At 38.0% G+C, this 19,641-nt stretch overlaps 1 protein-coding gene across 15 annotated transcripts in view; it reads left to right on the forward strand.

Annotated features, from left to right (window-relative positions):
- GIT2 (GIT ArfGAP 2) overlaps positions 1–19,641 on the forward strand; it is a 47,031-nt gene that overhangs the window by 2,369 nt on the left and 25,021 nt on the right. For 11 of the 15 annotated variants that reach the window (XM_077875973.1, XM_077875976.1, XM_077875983.1 and 8 more), the window contains exons 2-9: positions 2,211–2,344; positions 3,840–3,952; positions 4,592–4,697; positions 6,606–6,692; positions 6,810–6,940; positions 8,979–9,073; positions 16,100–16,145; positions 17,334–17,385. In XM_077875973.1, coding sequence (XP_077732099.1) covers positions 2,211–2,344; positions 3,840–3,952; positions 4,592–4,697; positions 6,606–6,692; positions 6,810–6,940; positions 8,979–9,073; positions 16,100–16,145; positions 17,334–17,385 — 764 coding nt within the window. Of the gene's footprint in view, positions 1–2,206; positions 2,345–3,236; positions 3,376–3,839; positions 3,953–4,591; positions 4,698–6,605; positions 6,693–6,809; positions 6,941–8,978; positions 9,074–16,099; positions 16,146–17,333; positions 17,386–19,641 lie in introns of those variants that run through there. The other 4 variants (XM_077875974.1, XM_077875978.1, XM_077875979.1 and 1 more) reach the window with 3 other exon arrangements.

Raw genomic sequence — 19,641 nt, forward strand, 5'->3', positions numbered from 1 at the left:
GAATCCTCTGAATGATAGGTGAAAACCAAAGCTATGCTTCAAAATCGTCTTTTTTTTTTTTTTTAAGTAGTAGTATGGGTATCAGACTACAAAAAGCAGTGTATTTACATATCTTTGTAGGGATCTTTCATCTTCTTGTTTCCAATCTTTGCATTTCCGAATAGCATAGTAGTATTGACGGAGTTATACTTACAATGAATTATTTTCTCTTTTATTTCAGGGCAAACCTTTAGCCATAACCACATTTTAGCAAATACTTTTCTTTTTTAATGACTTTAATTCATTTGGAATTAATTTTTATTTTATATATAGAGAGAAAGACAGCTAGTGTGCACTCACATACTCCTGCACACTTGCAGAAGGAGATGAGAGACAATCCCAAGCGGAGTCTGTGCTGAGTGTGGAGACTGATCTCATGACTCTGAGATCATGACCTGAGCCAAAATCAAGAGTCAATCACTTGACCAGCTAAGCCACTGAGGTGCCCCAAACCTCATTCATTTTAAATAGCTCGTTCTCTGAACTCAACTACCTGAAAACTAAAAAAAAAAAAAAAAAAAAAAAAAACTACCTGAAAACTCCGCTTGAGATTTTTCATTGTAGTAATAGTTCACCTGAATCATTTGATGTTTTAAGTATTGACAATCAGAAACTTTTTCAGGGATGCCTGGGTGGCTCAGTGGTTGAGCATCTCCCTTTGGCTCAGGTCATGATCCCAGGGTCCTGGGATCAGGTCCTGCATCGGGTTCTCCACAAGAAGCCTGCTTCTCCCTGTCCCTGTGCCTATGCCTCTGCCTCTCTGTGTCTCTCATGAATAAATTTTAAGAAATTAAAAACTTTTTCAGTTATCGAGAATTTCAGCGAGCCCTTGAAAATATCTGAATGGTACTTAGGAAATAATTTAGAATAGTTATAACAGCTCACATTACTGAGTACTTACTATATGCAAGGAGTTTTACCCTTTATGTGCCCCCCTACTCTGACATATACTATTATTCCCATTCAATCCATAGTGAGAGGATACTCATATAACTTGTCTGAGATCATTGTGCGAGAAGTGGCAGAGTTAGGGTTCCAACCCTGGACTGCTTGTCTCCAGAGCCACCCTCTCAACCACCACACCCTCTGACTCCCAGGATTTGTCTCTGATTGAAATCTCCTAACTTTTCATTATATGGTTGGAAAGGATTTGAATAAACTGTTAAAAATGGTAAAGATGGTGTACATGCATTTTAGAGATTTTTGTGGACATTGAATAATTTTTAAATATAACTCTTAGACCAAGCAGCTTGAGTGGCACCTATTGTCACCCCATTGTGAGTCTGACGAAATCTGGGGTTTCTAAGTATGTGTTCAGTTTACTTGCCCAGTGTGGATTATTCTCACTGCTTACCAACTACGAATTATGTCTTGTCTCAAAGGATGTCTGCTAAAGCTCCATGAGACTTGGTGGGAAAACGTATTGTACATGCACCAAAAATATTACTCACTTTTATTTTACATCTTTACCTCTTTGAGGTTGCTGTTGTTCCCACTTCTGTTCTTTCAGATCAGTTGCAAGGTAGAACTTAGCAGTTTATTTGAAATGACTAATGGATGTCATAGAACATTTCCTAGCAGAGAAGGCCAGGTTCCTCAGTGTGTCCTCCAAGCCACCACAGCCAACAGTTTTACTGTTGTGTTGCTTGCAGCTTTCTGCTGAGCCCAGAGCCATGCAGAGATAATGGCAGTAGATTAGGGTTACAGTCTCTGCACCATTTACTTCAGATAATGCTATGTGGATTTTTCACTGACATGGTTATGTTATCTTGCTGTTTGTGGAGATGGATTTGAAATGATTCACCTGTACCCTCTCAGTTTGTCTTATGTTGAGTGAAGAAGCCTGTCTCTGAGATGGTAGATTATATTAGGTCTACAGACTGTAGCCCTGTACCAGAAGGAGACAACTGGTTATTTAGGGCTTCAGCTCATGTATTTAGTCTCAATTAATGTACTCGATCAGCCAAGATAGGTGGTAACATCAGACAGGCTCACCAGCTTTGTGTGTTGACTAGCATTCTAAAACAACAGAAATAAAAAAATAAAAATAAAAATAAAACAACAGAAATGTCTCGTTTTTCTGAAAAACCAAACCTCAGTCATCTTTGGCCATCTGGCAGTATAGCAGCCACCTGGTATCCTCGCCATTGAGATGTCATTCTTCTTTCCAGATCCTTCCTGGGCATCAGTAAATAGGGGAACTTTTATATGTGACGAGTGCTGCAGTGTCCATCGGAGCCTAGGGCGCCACATCTCTCAAGTAAGGCATCTTAAACACACACCGTGGCCTCCCACGTTGCTGCAGGTAAAGACTAAGAATTCTCACAGTTTGTAATTTGAGCTCTTCGGGCTCATAGTTTTAGGAACTAAAATTTCTCCTACTCCTTAAATCTTATAAAAATGTTTCAATCAGCTGAATAGAGGTGCTATGCCTATTAATGCTGTATGTAAGAACTGAATTTGTCATTTGAGCTTTTTTTATCCCCCTCCTAACAAATAAATCTTGTGCCAAAATCTTAATTATAGATACAAAAATAATTGTTAAAATTTATTGGTAGCATTTTACTGCTCACTTTCTGGACTGTCACCAGAAATTATTTTTAAATAGTCCATCTTTTCTGTATACCACAATAAATGTTTCTGAAAGCTACAGTCTCAGGCTTTTCCTTACATTTCCTGCTTTGATGGAAGCATGGACTGAGATTCCTCTAAAATTCCTGAAACATCTGATTTAAGTTTTCTTGAAGTTCTTGTTACAGGTTAAAGAGGATATTGAGTTAACATGTTTCGATTGAATGCCTTACACTGCTAAGTGTTAAGTGAGGTCTTTGTTTTATTTGGGGTTGAATGTCATGTCACCTGTACTTCTATTTTGGGGTGCACATTCTTCAAGTTTTATTTGGAAGTCAGAATTAAGCATGTGTTTCGCCTTCATTTGTCTTGAGTACATATTTTACTAAATCTGTGGCAGCTGCACAATGTGTCTCTTAAACTTGCCTGTATAAGCCAAGGGGACTAAAACAAGTGGGTTTGGGTCTCTGATGTGACAGTGTCTCCACTAATGCAGAAACACAGATGGGGTTGGGTCAGGATTCATGCTTTGAAATGAAATTGGGAAATATGGTTTATTAATAACTTTTACTCAGAAGTTTCTAACAACTCATTCTCATGTGAAAGTGGGTATTTACTGCTCTCAGGTCTTTGTTTACAGATTTCATTATAGGGCCTGAAGAAAGTCCGGAGATGAGTAGTTTAAAATGCCAGGCTTGACCCTAAAAGAACAATTCTGAAAGTATGGCACATGAACCACCAGTGGTACTCAAAAGACAGATGTAGGTAATACATATTTATTTTAATGGTTGCATTATTTTACTGTGTATTGGAAAACTTTAACTAGCACATCAAGCCATAATTGCTAGTAAAAGTTTTTTTGTTTTTTGTTTTTTTAATGAGTAGATTTAAAGAAAAATATTAGATGGAAAGTCTAGACAGTACATGGGTTAAGAATCTTGAAAATAGTATTTGGATAATCAGGCTTACCCCAAAGTGTCAGAGTGCTCTTCCTTCATAATCTGTAAGAATAATCTAATCAAACTCTTTTAGGTACTTAGCCATCTTCCTGGTCAGACCTGAATCCTGCATATAGGTTCATCTTTCTCATTCTAGAATCAGAAAGCAATGATTTGTAAGACATCCTCGCCGTGCAGTGGGTCTTGGTTTTCCCAGTTCAGTCACTGTAATTTCCAGTGAATATTTGTGGAAAGAAATTAAAATATGATTTTATACTGCTTGGTTTTTAGATGGTTGAAACTTTGTATAATAATGGTGCTAATTCTATATGGGAACATTCTTTGCTGGACCCTGCCTCTATTATGAGCGGAAGACGTAAAGCTAATCCACAGGATAAAGTACAGTGAGTGGAATGTTTATAAATACTTTTATTTCTTCATAACACTTGGGGCCCACTAAAAGGAGTGCAGCTACTTTGGACCAGCCCCCACAAGGGCAGCACAGGAGGTGGTTACACCCCAATTGTGCATTGAGCTCTCTGCTCTTAGGAATGCAGAACAAGGCCAGGCACAGGACCATCTCTTTTGCATGGTTGTACAGCACAAGTCAGTGGCTTCTCCATGTTTGACACTAATGCTCAGAGACTGTTAATGTAATCTGATTTAAGCTTAGGTGCTCAAACAAGAGGCAATCAGACCAAAAATCTCCATTCTGGGCTCTGGTCTGCCTGATGCCTCACCTATAGGATGGGATACAATGCTGCTTCCTCACAAGGCTGTAGGTCAGTTAAGAAAATTACAAAGAGAGAAGCTCTAAAAAGCAAGTATTCTGCAGTCCTGGCCTTTAGAATGACTAATTGATGTTTTGAGACTTCAGGTCTTAAACTCCTGCTGGAACTTATTTCAGTGTCATTCATTTTCTTCTCTAGTAGGGGATATGGGTCACTTCCTTTTCTTTTTACGGCCTAAAGAATGGGAAATGTTGCATCTGAACTGCAAGTAAGCAGCTTTCTTTCTTTCTTTTTTTTCTGGGTGGTAATCAGTCCTAATAAAGCAGAATTCATCAGAGCCAAATATCAGATGTTAGCATTTGTCCATCGCTTGCCTTGCCGGGATGATGACAGTATGACTGCCAAAGATCTTAGCAAGGTGGGTCACGCTTTTTAAAATCCCTAAAACTGCTGGATCAAATGATATATTGTTTTGTTTGAAAAAAACTTAAAGAGGAAGAAAAGAAAAACAAAACAGAAACTTTCAGTACTCTAAATAATTAATAACAACCTTTTTTGCAGTTGGTTACATCTTTAATTTTAGTTCAAATGGCAGCCATTCTATGTTAGTGGAGGTACAAGGAGGTACAAGGAAAAATAAGTATGTATCTAGAAAATTATTTATGTTTTTCAGAAATGGTTTTGAAATTATATTTCTTGAGGCACCTGGGTGGCTCAGTTGGTTGAGCACCTACCTTCAATTCAGGATATGGCCCCCAGGATCCTCTGAATGAACCCCGCAGGGAACCTGCTTCTCCCTCTCCCGACTGCTCATGTTCTCTCTTTCACTATCTCTCTGTCTCTCAAATAAATAAATAAAATCTTTATCTCAAATAATTAAAATCTTTTTTAAAAAAGAGAGGGAAGGTGAGCACGAGCAGGTGGAGGGGCAGAGAGAGAGGGAGAGGGAGAAGCAGACTCCCCACTGAATTGATCCCAGGACCCTGGGATCATGACCTGAGCCGAAGACAGACGCTTAACCAACTGAGCCACCCAGACACCCCTAAAATTGTATCCCTAAAAGTTTTTCATTTAACTTTAAAATAGGAACCATCCCTTGAGTTTGTTTCTAGAAGGGACTAGAAAGTTCGAGGGACCTCTTTAGGTTTCTGGGTTGCATACTGAGTAGGATCTTCAGGAAGCAGGATGACTGAAAGCTGTAGTGCTTATGATTCTTTATTATACTTGTAAAATGAGTAGATGGTTTTCTTTATGTGGGCCTTTGCATGATTTTGAGAGATGCCATGAGAAACATGCATTTTTATTTTCAAAGCACTGCTTTTAGGAAATGTTCGCACAGAGCTTGGACACTTGCAATCAGAATTTTAAACTTTGCAAAAAAAAAAAAAAGGAATTTTAAACTTTGCATAGAAAACATATATAACTGTTACTTCCGTTAATAAGCTTGGCATGGGGTTTTTACCACAACTTAAGAATATTAAATACATTAATTGTAAAAATAAGGTGTGGATATAGATGCTGGAGTAGACTTCTGCATTTTTATAATAAGGGTTATTGCATTTTAGACAATTCTAGGTTAGACTTGAAAAAAGCAGCTAATCTTCTGCATGTTTAAGAGCTTTTCTGCAGTGGTACAGAATTTGGTATACACCAGGCCTATTTCCCAGCCTGAAAGATTTTGTTAAAGTATTGTATACAAGGCCAAGAATGTTGTTATGAAGAGGGTGTGCTATAAAGCAGAATCCAGTAGTTTACAGCATGGGGTACGCAGCCCTAAAGCCCTAGGTTAAATAACAACAACAAATAATAATGATTATAATAACAGCAGTTGTATTCTTTGAGTGTTTCCTGTATACCAGGCTCCATGCTGAGCATTTTGTTATATCATTGACTCCTTACAGTAATCCTTGAATAAGTGGCATTGTTTTCACCATTTTAGAGCTGAGAAAACTAAGGTTCAGATTGTTTAAAGAACTTCCACAAGGTCACACAACTTGAAGGGTATATGGTTTTAACTTCAGGTCTTTGAGACTTCAGAGCTGTGTTCACCTATCTTCTCATACCCCCTTTCACTTCAGGTCTGATTGTACCACTTAGATTGTGCATTTGGGCAAATCAGCCTTCCCATCCTTATTTCCTTATCAGTAAAATGGACCTGGCCCCACCTTAGAGCTCTGGAGTGGTTGTGACCAGCAAGGGAGAGGCTTACTGAGCTAAATAACTGATTATCACTAATATAATGTATATTAAAATGATCTGCCAGCTGCTATAGTATACCATTCTTTATACTTTTAACAAATACTTTTTTGATTTGTGTGTTTTTCAGCAACTTCATTCAAGCGTGAGAACAGGGAATCTTGAAACCTGTTTGAGGCTGTTATCTTTAGGAGCACAAGCCAACTTCTTTCACCCTGTGAGAAAAGCATGAATTGATTCAGATACTAAATTGAAACTAAGTGGGTTGTGTTTGTTGTAGCCTTTAGTTTTATTTAATTTGCTTGTTAATCTACTTTTTATTAATATTTCTCAGGAAAAAGGAAACACCCCACTCCACGTTGCCTCCAAAGCAGGGCAGATTTTACAGGCAGAATTATTGGCAGTATATGGAGCAGACCCAGGCACACAGGATTCTAGTGGAAAAACTCCTGTGGATTATGCAAGGTGAGAGACCTAGATTTCTTGTCACTGCATCTTTGGTTAGGGATTATTTATGTTGGGTATTATTCATTGTTGGTGGCTAAATTGTGTATGATTAACATTTAACCCCTTTAAGTTAAGGATATACATCTCCCATTATTTTACAGATGAAGGCATTTCAAATACATAAGAGCTCAGAGCCTGGCAGAGTTGGAGGAGGTAGAACCATTAGCTTAGCTAATGTGCTTAGCTTCCAGTGTGCTTAGCTTCCAGTCTTTCAAATGATTTCTAATGCAATGGTATTTGAGCCATAGTCCAAAGCAAGTATCAAGAATTGCAAAACCCACTCCTCAGTTTCTTAATATGTTTAGTCATTGCTTGAACTTAAAAAACAGAGCTATATAGATAGGTAGGCGATTAAACAAGTAATAGTAAAATGTTAATTATAGGTTTTAGGTAGCAGATGTCTGGGTGCTTGCAATAAAATTCCTTAAGTTTCTTCTTGTTTTAAAAACTTTGTGAAATGCTGGAAAAATAAAAAAATCCATGTTAGCCTTGAATATCATTTAAATGGTAGAAGATGGCTCATCTTTCTTTTTCCAAATTAATTTTTTATCAACTGCAAAGCATTCTACTGTTCTGCAGAGGATAAAATGGGTGAAATGCCAAAATTGTGCCTTCCCAGAATTTATTATCTCATGGAGGAGATGATTCATAAATACATGAAAGAGTTAAAGGAGGCAAGATAATGTGGAATTCATTGCCAAAATGGATAACTGGTCTTAAAAGGCATATGTAGGGTTTCTTCGTTTTGACCTAAGTTAGTAAGAAACTTCTTTAGTTGGTCTTTAAAAAATGGGTTGGATTTGGGTGTGTGAAGGAGAAGCTAAGACATTCCAAGTGAAAGAGAAGGATTGAGTTTACGTTCAGGAGGGAGGGATGGACAGGGCATTTTCAGCACAGCAGAGGAGTTTACTGGATGGAGCAGAGTGTGTCTAGGAATAATAAGAACTTGGGTATTGAGGAATATAGTATTTCCTAGATCTGAGACTCCACTGACTATATGGGTCGTCATTATGTCACCTACCACTTAAGAACAACTTAGCTGATTAAATGATGATGTACCATCAATTGTAGTATACTTCCTGATTTCACAGCTATTTAAAAAGAATGAGGGAAAGAGATCCGTATCTCAGAAATCAAACGTGTGGTAGGTCAGAGGAATATTTTGTAGTGTCTTGAAAGGTAGGAAAAGAAAGTGGCAGAAACGAGACTTCAGCTTTTAAGAGGAAGAGAACCCTCAGTACATGATACTTAAATGTCACTTACTTTGGAGTTTCCTCATGTGTACCTTGCATATAAAATAGTCTCTCTGTGTAATAATTTATTTATATGCCTGGTTGCTAAAAGGATTTCAAGCAGCTTAAGTATTTACTTGGTGAGTTAAGAAAGACAAACCTCATGTTTTCTCTTATAGAAATTGAAGTTAAGCAGGTAAACCTAGCTACAAGTGTGAGCTGTGCATTCTGTTGGTCTGTCTCTCCCTGAATTACAGACCTTGAAGTGGTTACTAAACTCTCATCTGGAATCAGACTGGCTGCATCAGGAACCCCTAAGGAAAGGACCTTCTTCAAAATTGACATTCACACTCGTCCTGTCCTGATTCAGAATTCCCACGGTTGGGGCCTGGATATCTACATGTTTTTTTAAAGCGCACTAGTTAATTTTTGAGAACCTCTACTCTAGATCATTTATTGGTTTTATTTTCTACCTCATTAAATGAAATGATTCTTTATATGTCCCATAAGTCCTCCGTTTCCTTATTAAGTATTCTGTTATGTAAATTAGGAAAGGAGAGGGGGTAGTTCAGACTATGAAAACAGTTTATAGAGGTGGGAATCAAAGTAGACTTTGACAATTTACCTCACACAAAAGGTTGATTATTCTAAGAAGTCACATTTGGTAAATTGCTCAGGTGTCTTGGAAGACATCTCTGTACTTTTTCATTTGAGAGCCAGTGGCTGGTAAGGCATATAAATGGTACTTTGTTTTCTCTTGGTAGGCAAGGAGGGCACCATGAACTGGCGGAACGCCTTGTCGAAATACAGTATGAGCTGACTGACAGACTAGCCTTCTATCTCTGTGGCAGGAAACCAGGTGAGTGAAAGGATAGCAGTCTCTCTACACCTTCAATCAGTTAGCGTCTGGAAAAACAAGTTGGAACACTATTACCCAAGACCTCTACTTTAAGGTATCCTTGAGAAAATTGTAAATAAGGATTTTTTTATTTGAAATAACTAGCATTTTCAGTTATATGTGAACAAAACTCCTTGAATTTTAGTTTTTAAGACTTTAGCTCCAGAGGAGTAACTATTTCAACAATCAAAGAGCATAATCCAACCAAAATTGAATGTGCACCATAGTTCTTGCACATAACAGGATTAGGAATGGAAGAGCATGTGCAGCCCGGGTGGCTCAGTGGTTTAGTGCCTGCCTTTAGCCCAGGGCATGATCCTGGAGTTCCGGGATCGGGTCCCGCGTCAGGCTCCTGGCATGGAGCCTGCTTCTCCCTCTGCCTGTGTCTCTGCCTCTCTCTCTGTCTCTCTCTGTGTATCTCTCATGAATAAATAAATAAAATCTTTAAAAAAAAAAAAAAAGGAATGGAAGAGCAGAGCAATAACTTAGGTAGTTATCTGGAGAATTCTTCCAAGAAATGGAAGAGTCCAAAATGAACTTTGCCATTAGCCAACTTTACTTATGAAGTAGAACTGGGGTCAGCAAACCAGGGTCAGTGGGCCAAATCTAGCCTGTCACTTGTTTATTTAATTGAAGTTTTGTTGCAAGATAGCCATGCCCATTTGTTTACATATTGTGTGGCTGCTTTCACACTAGTGCAGCAAAACTGAGTAGATTGAGGGGCTGGCTAGCTCAGTCAATAGAGCATGTGACTCTTAATTTGGGGATTATGAGTTTGAGCCCCATATTGTGTGCAAAGATTACAGAAAGAAAAGGAAAGAAAAAAGAGTAGGTTGAGTAGTTGCAACAAAGACCATAGGCTACAAAGCAAAAAATATTTACCGTCTGGCCCTTTACAGAAAGTTTGCCAATCCCTGACTAGAATATCCACATATACCTACACAGTGATTCACTTACCTAGTTGTATGGTAGAGTTAAGAGGCCCTGGTGTGGTTCCAGTTCCCAGTGAGATGGGGTAAGCACACCCCACCTTTTCTTTCCTGCTAAATATAATTAAAAGCAAAAGCTGGACCAAAAGCATTTAGTGTAGCTATCTAAGGACTCTGGATGGTGTGTTAGGGAACTCAGAGTAACATCAAACTGGTGATTAGTGTCCTATTTTGCTTCTGATATGGCTTTCGTGATAGCCTGAAATCTGGAACTGTATAGCAGGTGCAAAGAAGGCTTCTCTTTCTGGTCTACAGTGCAGTAAATGAGATCCTACAGGACAGAGAATTGGAGGATTCCCCTAGGGTTCTTTTTTTTTTTTTTTTTCTCCTTCTTCCTTTTTCCCCCCACCCCAGCCTCTAGGCAATCCTGTGGCTGCAGCAGTGGTGGCACATCTGCCTAAATCTCTGACTGAGAGCAGGAGGAGAATCCTGATTGCTTTTATTTTTCTGTCTATCCTCTCACCACTTGGCCCAGGAGGCAGAACCTAACCTGGTCAGTTGTTTGCTAAAACAAAAATTAACATTCTCCATAGAATTTAAAGAAGACTTAGCATCTCACAACAAAATTCTCAAAGCATCCAGAATATCAGCTATAATTATTGACATATGAAGAACCAGGAAAATCCCAAAGACGTGGCAGGGGAAAAGATAGTCAACAAATACCAACCCTACATGACACAGATGTTGGAATTATCAAAGACTAAAGCAGATGGTAACATCATACTTTAAGAACTAAGCATGAATGTTCTTGAAGTAAATAGAAATATAGACTGTGTATTTTTCAAATAGAAATATGGAGAAACAAAAGACATAAAAAGAACCAAATAGAGATGTTGAACTGAAAAACACAATAACTAAAATTTTAAAACTCACTGAATGGGCTTTTTTTTTTTTTTAAGATTTTATTTTCACTTATTCATGAGAGAGACAGAAGCAGAGACATAGGCAGAGAGAGAAGCAGGGGAGAAGCAGACTTCCCATGGGGAGCCCAATGTGGGACTCGATCCCCAGGACCCCGGGATCATGACCTGAGCCAAAGGCAGACACTCAACCACAGAGCCACCCAGGTGCCTGCTGAATGGGCTTAAGAGCAGATTGTGGAGATGACAAAGAAAAGAGTCAGTGAATTGAAATAGATCACTAGAAATTACCCAGTCTGAACAAAAGAGAGAAAAAAGAGTGGGAGGAAAAAGAAACTGAATACAGAGCCCAAGGACCTATGGGACAATATCAGAATGTCATGTTTGTATCCTCAGACTCCCAGAAAGAGATCAGAAAGCCTGGTACAGATAAAATATTTGAAGAAACATGGGTTCAAAATTCTAGATTTGGCAAAAGACAATAGATTTATAGATTTAAGTAGCTCAGAGAATCCCAAATGGGATAAACTCAATGAAATCCTCACTCAGACACATCAAAATCAAACTGCTGAAAAAACAAAACATTTGAAAGCAGCCAAGGAAAAAAACGACGTAACATGAAAAGTCAATTGTTTGAATGAATGTGAATTTTATTTTACCGTATTTTATTTTTTGAATGTGGATTTTAATTGGAAATAGTGGAGATGAAAAGTAGAACACCTTTTTATTTATTTATTTTTTTTAAGATTTTATTTTTATTTATTAATGAGAGAGAGAGAGAGGCAGAGAGCCAGGCAGAGGGAGAAGCAGGCTCCATGCAGGGAGCCTGACATGGGACTTGATCCCGGGACCCCGGGATCATGCCCTGGGCTGAAGGCAAGCACTAAACCACTGAGCCACCTGGGCTGCCCTAGAACAACTTTTTAAAGTCCTGAAAGAAAAGAACTTGTCAGTTTAGAATTCCACTTCCAGTGAAAATAACCTTCAAGAATGAAGGCAAAATAAAGACATTTTAAAATGAAGAGAACTAGTTGCTCTAACAGAAATGCGAAAAAGTTCTTTGGATAGAAGGGAAATGATATCAGTGGGAATCTGGAACTTCAGGAGTGAAAGAAAAGCAACTGAAATGATAAATATCTGGATAAGTATAATAGACGGTTTCCCTCCTAAATTCTTTGATATATGTATGACAGTTAAATGCTCATCTGGTGGAGTTTTCAACATATGTCAGTGTGATACATTTGATAATGATGACATAAAAAGGGGAGCAGGTAAAAGAAATATGGAGGTAAGGATTTTGCATTCTTCATAACATGACAAAATATTCTAAATAGACCAAAAGGTTATATATATACTATAATGCGTAGTACAACCACTGAAAACAGACTATGCAATGATAGGTGAACAGAACCTCTAGAGATAAAATGGAATGTTAAAAATTACTCAAATAATCAAAAGATACTTCAGAACATTCCAGAAAAGAGACAAAAAGAGAGAAAGAGGAACAAAAAACTGAGGCCCAAACAGAAACTAAATAATAAAATCATGGACTTAAATCCAAATGTGTTAATAATTACGTTAAATGTTATGTTAATGATCTAAATGTACCAAATGAAAAGAGATTGTCAGAACAGATTTAAGACAAAAAACTGATGGGCAGCCCAGGTGGCTCAGCGGTTTAGCGCCGCCTACAGCTCAGGGCGTGATCCTGGAGACTGGGGATCGAGTCCCACGTCGGGCTCCCTGCATGGAGCCTGCTTCTCCCTCTGCCCCCCTCTCTCTCTCTCCTCTCTGTGTATTCTCATGAATAAATAAATAATCTTAAAAAAAAAAAGACAAAAAAATGAGCCCTAACTATATGCTGTTTATAAGAAACTCACTTTAAATATAATGATAGAGGTAAGTTAAAAGCAGAAAGATATAAAAAGGTAAGCCCTGCAAACACAGTAAATGAAAGCTAAAGTGATTATGTTAATATCAAACAAAGTAGACTTTCAGGGCAAGGAAAATTAAGTAGGGATACAGAGGGACATAAGTTGGTGATAAAACAGTCAATTTACCAAGTAGATGTAATAATTCCACATGTGTACACATGTAGCAACAGAGTTCCAAAATACAACAAATTTTGATAGAACTAAAAGGAGGAAAGGTCAAATCCACAATTCTTGGATATTCAATCATCTTCATTTAGTGTAACAGAAGGAACTAGTAGATAGAAAATCAACAAAAAAGGAGCACCAGTGGTTGAGGTTCTGCCTTTGGCTCAGGTTGTGGTCCTGGGGTCCTGGGATCAAGTCTCATATATCAGGCTCCCTGTAGGAGAGAAATCATATTTCTCCCTCTGCCTGTGTCTCTGCCTCTCTGTGACTCTCATGAATAAATAAATAAAATTGAAAAAAGAAAATCAACAAGGATATGGGACACTTGGCTGGTTTAGTTGGTAGAGCATGTGACTGTTGATGTTTTTTGGGGTCATGAGTTCAAGTGCCACATTGGATATGGGAACTAAGAAAAGAAATAAGTAAAACAAAATTTAAAAGAAGAAAATTAGCAAGGATAGCAAACTGAAACCAAAACATCAGCCAACTGCGTCTAGTTGACATAGTGTATGCTCTACCCAACATTGTCAGAATACACATTCCTTTCAAGTACATGTTGAACATTCACCAAGGTAGACCATATACTGGGTTATATAACAAACCTTAACCAATCTAAAAGAATTAAAATCCTACAGAGTATATTTTCAGACCATAATGGAATTAAGCTAGTGATAAATAATAAAACTATAACTGAAAAATACCCAAATGTTTGGAAATTAACAACAAAGTTCTAAATAATCCATGGGTCTAAGAGGAAATCTCAAGGAAAATTAGAAAATATTTTCAGATGAAAACCACCAGTCTTACCAGATGGTGCAGAAAAAGCATTTAACAAAATTCAGCATCCTTCATAAAAGAAATAAACTTAGCAAACTTAGAATAGAAGGGACTTCCTTAACCTTATAAAGATTATCTGTAGAAACCCACAGCTAACATCATGCTTAATGATGAAAGATTGAATGCTTTTGTTCAAATATTAGAAACAAGGCCAGGATGTTCACTCCTACCACTCCTATTCAGTTGCCATGGAAGTCCTAACCAGTGTCAAAAGGCAAGAAAAATAAAAGACATACAGATTGAAATGGAAGCGATACAACTAGTCATAAGTAAAATGGTTCTATGTAGAAAATCCCAAGGATTCTAGAATAACATTCTTACAACTAATAAGTGAGTTTAGCAAGATCGCAGAATACAAGGGAAACAATAAAAAATCAATCATATTTCTATAGATTAGCAGTTGACAATTGGAAACAAGCTAGAAAAACACCACCATTTATAATAGCTCCAAGTTACATGCTTGTGTATATATCTGACAAAATATTCATGGGATCTACATGCTGAAAATTACAAAATGTTGCTGAAACAAATCAAGAAAGACCTGAATCAGTGGAGAGAAAACTATGTTTATGGGTTGGAAAACTCGATAGAGTTAACAAGTTGATTATCCACAAATTAGTTTGTAAAGTTAATGCAATTCAAGGATTTTCCTGTGGACATAAATGTGCTGATTCTGAAATTTACATGGAAATGCAGAGGAACTACAATGGGACTGTTTTGCAAAAGAAGAATGTGAGCAGAATCACCACCCAATTTTAACTCTTGATGTACTCAGACAGTGGATATGATAAAGAGATAGACATACAAGTCAGTGAAACAGTAGAGAGAATCCAGAAATAGACCCACGTAAGTGTGTTCAGTGGATTTTTTGACAGTTGCAAAGGCAATTACATGGAAGAAGAATAGTTTTTTTAAGTATATAGACTGGACATCCATGTGCAGAAATATAAACCTAAGTACCTCTCACCTGGTATAAAAACTAACTCAAAATGAATTATAGATCTAAATGTAAAACCTAAAAGTATAAAAATTCCAGGAGAAAACAGGAAAGAATTTTTGTGATCTTGGATCAAGTAAAGTACTGGTAAATTGGACTTCATCAAAATTGAATGCTTTTGCTCTGCAAAAACTACAATAAAGAGAGTGAAAAGACAAGCCACAGCCCGGGAGAAAATATTAGAAAATCCTATGTCTAACAAAGGACTTGGATCCAGAATATTTATACCTAAATATGTAAAACTCAACAGTAAGAATCCAGTACAAACCGGGCAAAGACTATCCAGATGCCAGATAAGCACATGAAGTGAGACGTTCAGCATCATTGGCCATTAGGGAAATGCAAGCTAAAAGCATGATGAGATACTGTTATACACTTATTAGAAGGACTAAAAATTAAAAATCTGACAAAGAAAGTGACAGCATGAGTGGCAAGATGTAAAGCAACTGTAACTCTCTTACATTGCTGGCTGGTAAACAAAATGATAGAGCTATTCTGTCAAAAAAGTCTAGCAGTTTCTTACCAAGTTTTACATACATTTACCTAATAACCTCCATAACCTAGAAGTCCCATTCTTGGGTATTTACCCAAGAGAAATAAAGACTAATGGTTACACAAAAACCTAGATGTGAATATTTATAATGGCTTTTTATTCATTGGTGTTTGATAACATCCTCCAGAAGCTAGATGGGGACTGGGTCAGTAAGCATTGCAGAGGGAAGCCGCATCTGGATATGCGAAGACCACCTGCCCCAGCCCTGATGGTTTTATGCTAATTGATTAATTTGAAGATGAGCCATCAGAGCCCAAGGGTGCTCCCCCATCCCACATGGAGTGCTGATAAAAGCCTGTTCTAAGCTAATTCAGCTCCCTAAAAGTTTTGTCCATGACTAAAGATCATCAGTTATACTGGGAATAAAATGTAGGATTAGCTTGAGTACAGGCTTTTGCTTAATGATGTCTAGACCTTTGTACCAAAAGAAAATGAGAATATGATTCTTTCTACTGGTCAGATCTTAGGGAGTTTGTAGCCAATCTGGCCACTTCTGTTCTCCCCCCCCCCCCCCCACCAACACTTCCCCATAATTCATAATTATGAGAAACTACTAGTTGCAAAACGTAAATTGGGAAAATTATGATGGTGTTCCTTTATTGATATTACCAGTATTTATATAAACAAAACTTTGACTTGATTTCTGTTTCAGATCACAAAAATGGACAGCACTTTATAATACCTCAAATGGCGGACAGGTAAGGCCATTGAAATACCAATCAATTTTATCTGTCACTGTTATTTCCTTGGTTGTATAGTGTTTAAGCGTATTATATTTTGTATTTAACAAAGCCCATACATTTTTCTCTTTTATGGCTATACAATTTGGAAATAAGACGGCTGTAAGTAAACCACCATGTAAAACTTAAGTTTGAAAGAGTATGAGTAACAAATTTATTAGTAAAATTGAAGTCAGTGATAATTGTCACAGTTTTAGCCAGTCGTGACAATATATTATGTCTATAGGTTATATCACAAAGTATTTCTGTATAGTAAGAAAGGATATTCTTTGTCTATAACAGGGATTGGCAAAATTTTTAAGGGCTAGATGGTAAATATTTTAGGTTTTGTGAACCATACAGTCTCTGTCACAACTACTCAGCTCTGTCAGTTGTAGAGGAAAGCATCCATGGCATTATGTAAATGAAGGGCATATCAGCTGAAATAAAATTTCATTTCTGGACACTGAAATGTGAGTGTCATACAATTCTTCTCATGTTATGAAATATTTTTCTTTTGCTTTTTTTTTTTTTTTTTTTTTCCCTCAGACCACCTAAAAATGTAAAAACCATGCTTAGCTCATGGGCTGAACAAAGAAATGGGCTATAATCTGCTGGCCCCTGGTCTGAGGTTAGCTGAGTTCACATCTGCAAGAATGAACTTTAAAATCCTTATTTATCCAATTACCTTTGCACAAATACTATCAAGAGTTAATGAAACAATTAGCTGGAATTCCAGATACAATCTTGCCATTCTGGTTTTTCATATTCTGCCCTTTTCGTATTTCTCCCTGTCATGTTTTTTTTTTTTTTTTTTTTTAGTGCTTCAGGAATTGTGACCTCTCACATAAAGGGCCTGGTGATGAACCCGGCAATAGTTTTTGTCTTCTAGTTATTTAGTGATTATTTTTCTCTCTATCATGTTACATGAGTATGATGTTTCTTTTTTTTTTTTTTTTTTTTTTTTTTTTTTGAGTATGATGTTTCTAAAAGGAGTTACAAGTTCTTGTGTTCACATTTTTCTCACTCTAACGGACTGTAGAATTTTTGTTTCTGACCCTGTCCCTCAACTGTTAATGTCTTACGGCCTTGGCTATCTTAGTCTTCTTCAGAGCTCCTAAAAATGGTGTTTATTTATTTGCTTATTAGTTTTGTACATTTTCTTAGCAGCCTGGATTTGTCTGAATTGGCAAAAGCTGCTAAGAAGAAACTCCAATCCGTGAGTATCTCTGTTTCCTAGTGACATTCAGTGTGGGAAGCCATGCATCCTGCTAATAATACCTGTCCTCCGCCCATTACCTGCTGTACCAGATGACTTTGTTTCATACTCTGAGATGTTGTAAAATCCTAAGGAGGGGATAAGTTTAGTAGATCCAATTTATTGGCTCTGCTTCAGGTAATGGCATTTTTCTCTGTCATTTTGAAAACGACTGTGCATTTGACATTAGGGAATTATTCTTCCTCCTGAGAGTTCCTAGTTTCTCTCAATGTCAGAGTGGGACTCACTCTTTTACAGGGTAGGGATGCCCTCCAGTAGCCTCCTAGGACACTAGGGAAAGACACGAGCTGATGTTGGAGTGGTGAGTGCCACAGATCCACTTGCTGCCATTTGAGATCAGGCCACAGTCGTCACTGTCTTGCATAGCCTACCTGGTTCATCAGAGCTTAAGTGTATGCTTGCAAGGGCTGGTGGGCCTGCCCGGGGTGTGAGCTCAGAGCTCGCCCAGTTCTGCACGGCCCAGCCTCCCTCCAGTCTGCATACCTCTTCCCAGCCTGCCCATCTCAGCCTCAGTCAGGGCCCGAACAGACTAACTTCACTGGGCTCACTTCCTTTTAGTTTGGTCCCCACAGATGAGCCCTCACCAGGTTGCTTCCCCAGCCGCTTCCACCACCAGATTGCCTGCCTCGGGCTGCTCTCATAGCTCTCTGAATCAGAACTAAGATTCTTAACTTCCTGACATGACCTTGAAGGGTGGCATCCAGTGCTCACCATTCAGTTTTTCCCTGCTTTCCAACCAGTGCCCCTGCATGTGTGCATGCATGTGCACGAATGTTTTTATCTACTTCTTTTGGATTAACACTCTGAGGCCACCTTCATGTCTTCTTCTGGGAATCCTCTCTTTGTGCAATGCTCCCCTGTCCCAGCTTCTGGCCCTTTTGTCATTCAAGTAGCTGAAATTTCACCACCTGGACAGTGTAGGTGGGAGTTTCCCCAAGCCTGCCTCTGATATTGCATCTCCCCTAACGTATGACTTCCTCTTCATTTCTCTTTTTACAGAAGACCATTTACTAGCACTTCATATAATATTAAGTACTAAATATTACATAAAATGAATTTATCATTACTAGTATTTAACTGTTATATGAAATAAATGTATTTTATGCAATTTGGTGTCTCTGTGTTCTGTATCTGTTTTGTGTGTCTGTGTGTTTTATCACCTTTCTTAAATTAAGGAGGTCATGTGGTAAAATTAAGGTGATAAACTTTGGAATCAGCACTAAATAGTCTGTGATTTCCTTTTAATTCCTTGTAATATATAACCCAATTTTTATTTTAAATAATTCAAACATTATATGTAATACTCAAGCTCTCTTTGACCTGCATTTGCTAAGCTGAAAGCTGCATGAAGGGGGGCGGGGGGGAGTGGTCAGGTTTGTAATATCTCTGGCATGTGGCGGGTGCTAGATAAATATGTAGAACAAAGTTGAGAACAGCCCTCAAGAACTTGGGCTCTGGTCAGACTGGTCAGGTACAGAGCTCATCTATGACAAGCTCTTTAGCCTCTCTGTGCCTTGGTGTTTCTCCTGGAAAGGGGACTAATGATCCATCAACAGCTGCAGATCTGAACTGCTCAGTGAGGATGGGCTACTGGGATTATTTGTTGACCCCACTCTGTAGTCTCCTCCTCAGGGGCCGGGCGGGGGTGGGGAGGTGGATAGCTAGATCAGTGCCACTTCAGTGTTTATTCTACAGTACCTCTCCCTCCTGGATGAGAAGCTGAAAGAAATAGAAGACTAACATATTTCTTATGTTTGTTAAGTGTTAACATTTGCAGAGATTTAAACTTGGATCTTGGGTCCGTCACTTGCTGGCTCTGTGACTTCAGGCCAGCTCCTAACTTCTGTGCTTTGATCTCCTTGTCTGTAAAGTGGGATAATAGTAGTTCCTATCTATCTTCATAGAGGTGTTGTGAGTATTAATGTGATGATAGCACAGTGCCTGGGATGTAAGCCTTCAGGTTTTTTTTGTTTGTTTTGTTTTGTTTTGTTTTAGCCTTCAGTATTGCTGTTGTAGTTACTGAGGAATAATAACCTCAGCTGGTAGCCCCTTACTGGAAAAGACTGGATATTTATGATGCAAGTTCAAGTTCCCAATCCTTCATCATCTTATCTAGCAAAAGGCTCTCTGAGTTTATTTTCTTTTTTTTTTTTTTTTTTTTTGAGATTTTATTTATTTATTCATAGAGACACAGAG

Source organism: Canis aureus, chromosome 27 (assembly GCF_053574225.1).
Source record: "Canis aureus isolate CA01 chromosome 27, VMU_Caureus_v.1.0, whole genome shotgun sequence".
Taxonomy (NCBI): domain Eukaryota; kingdom Metazoa; phylum Chordata; class Mammalia; order Carnivora; family Canidae; genus Canis; species Canis aureus.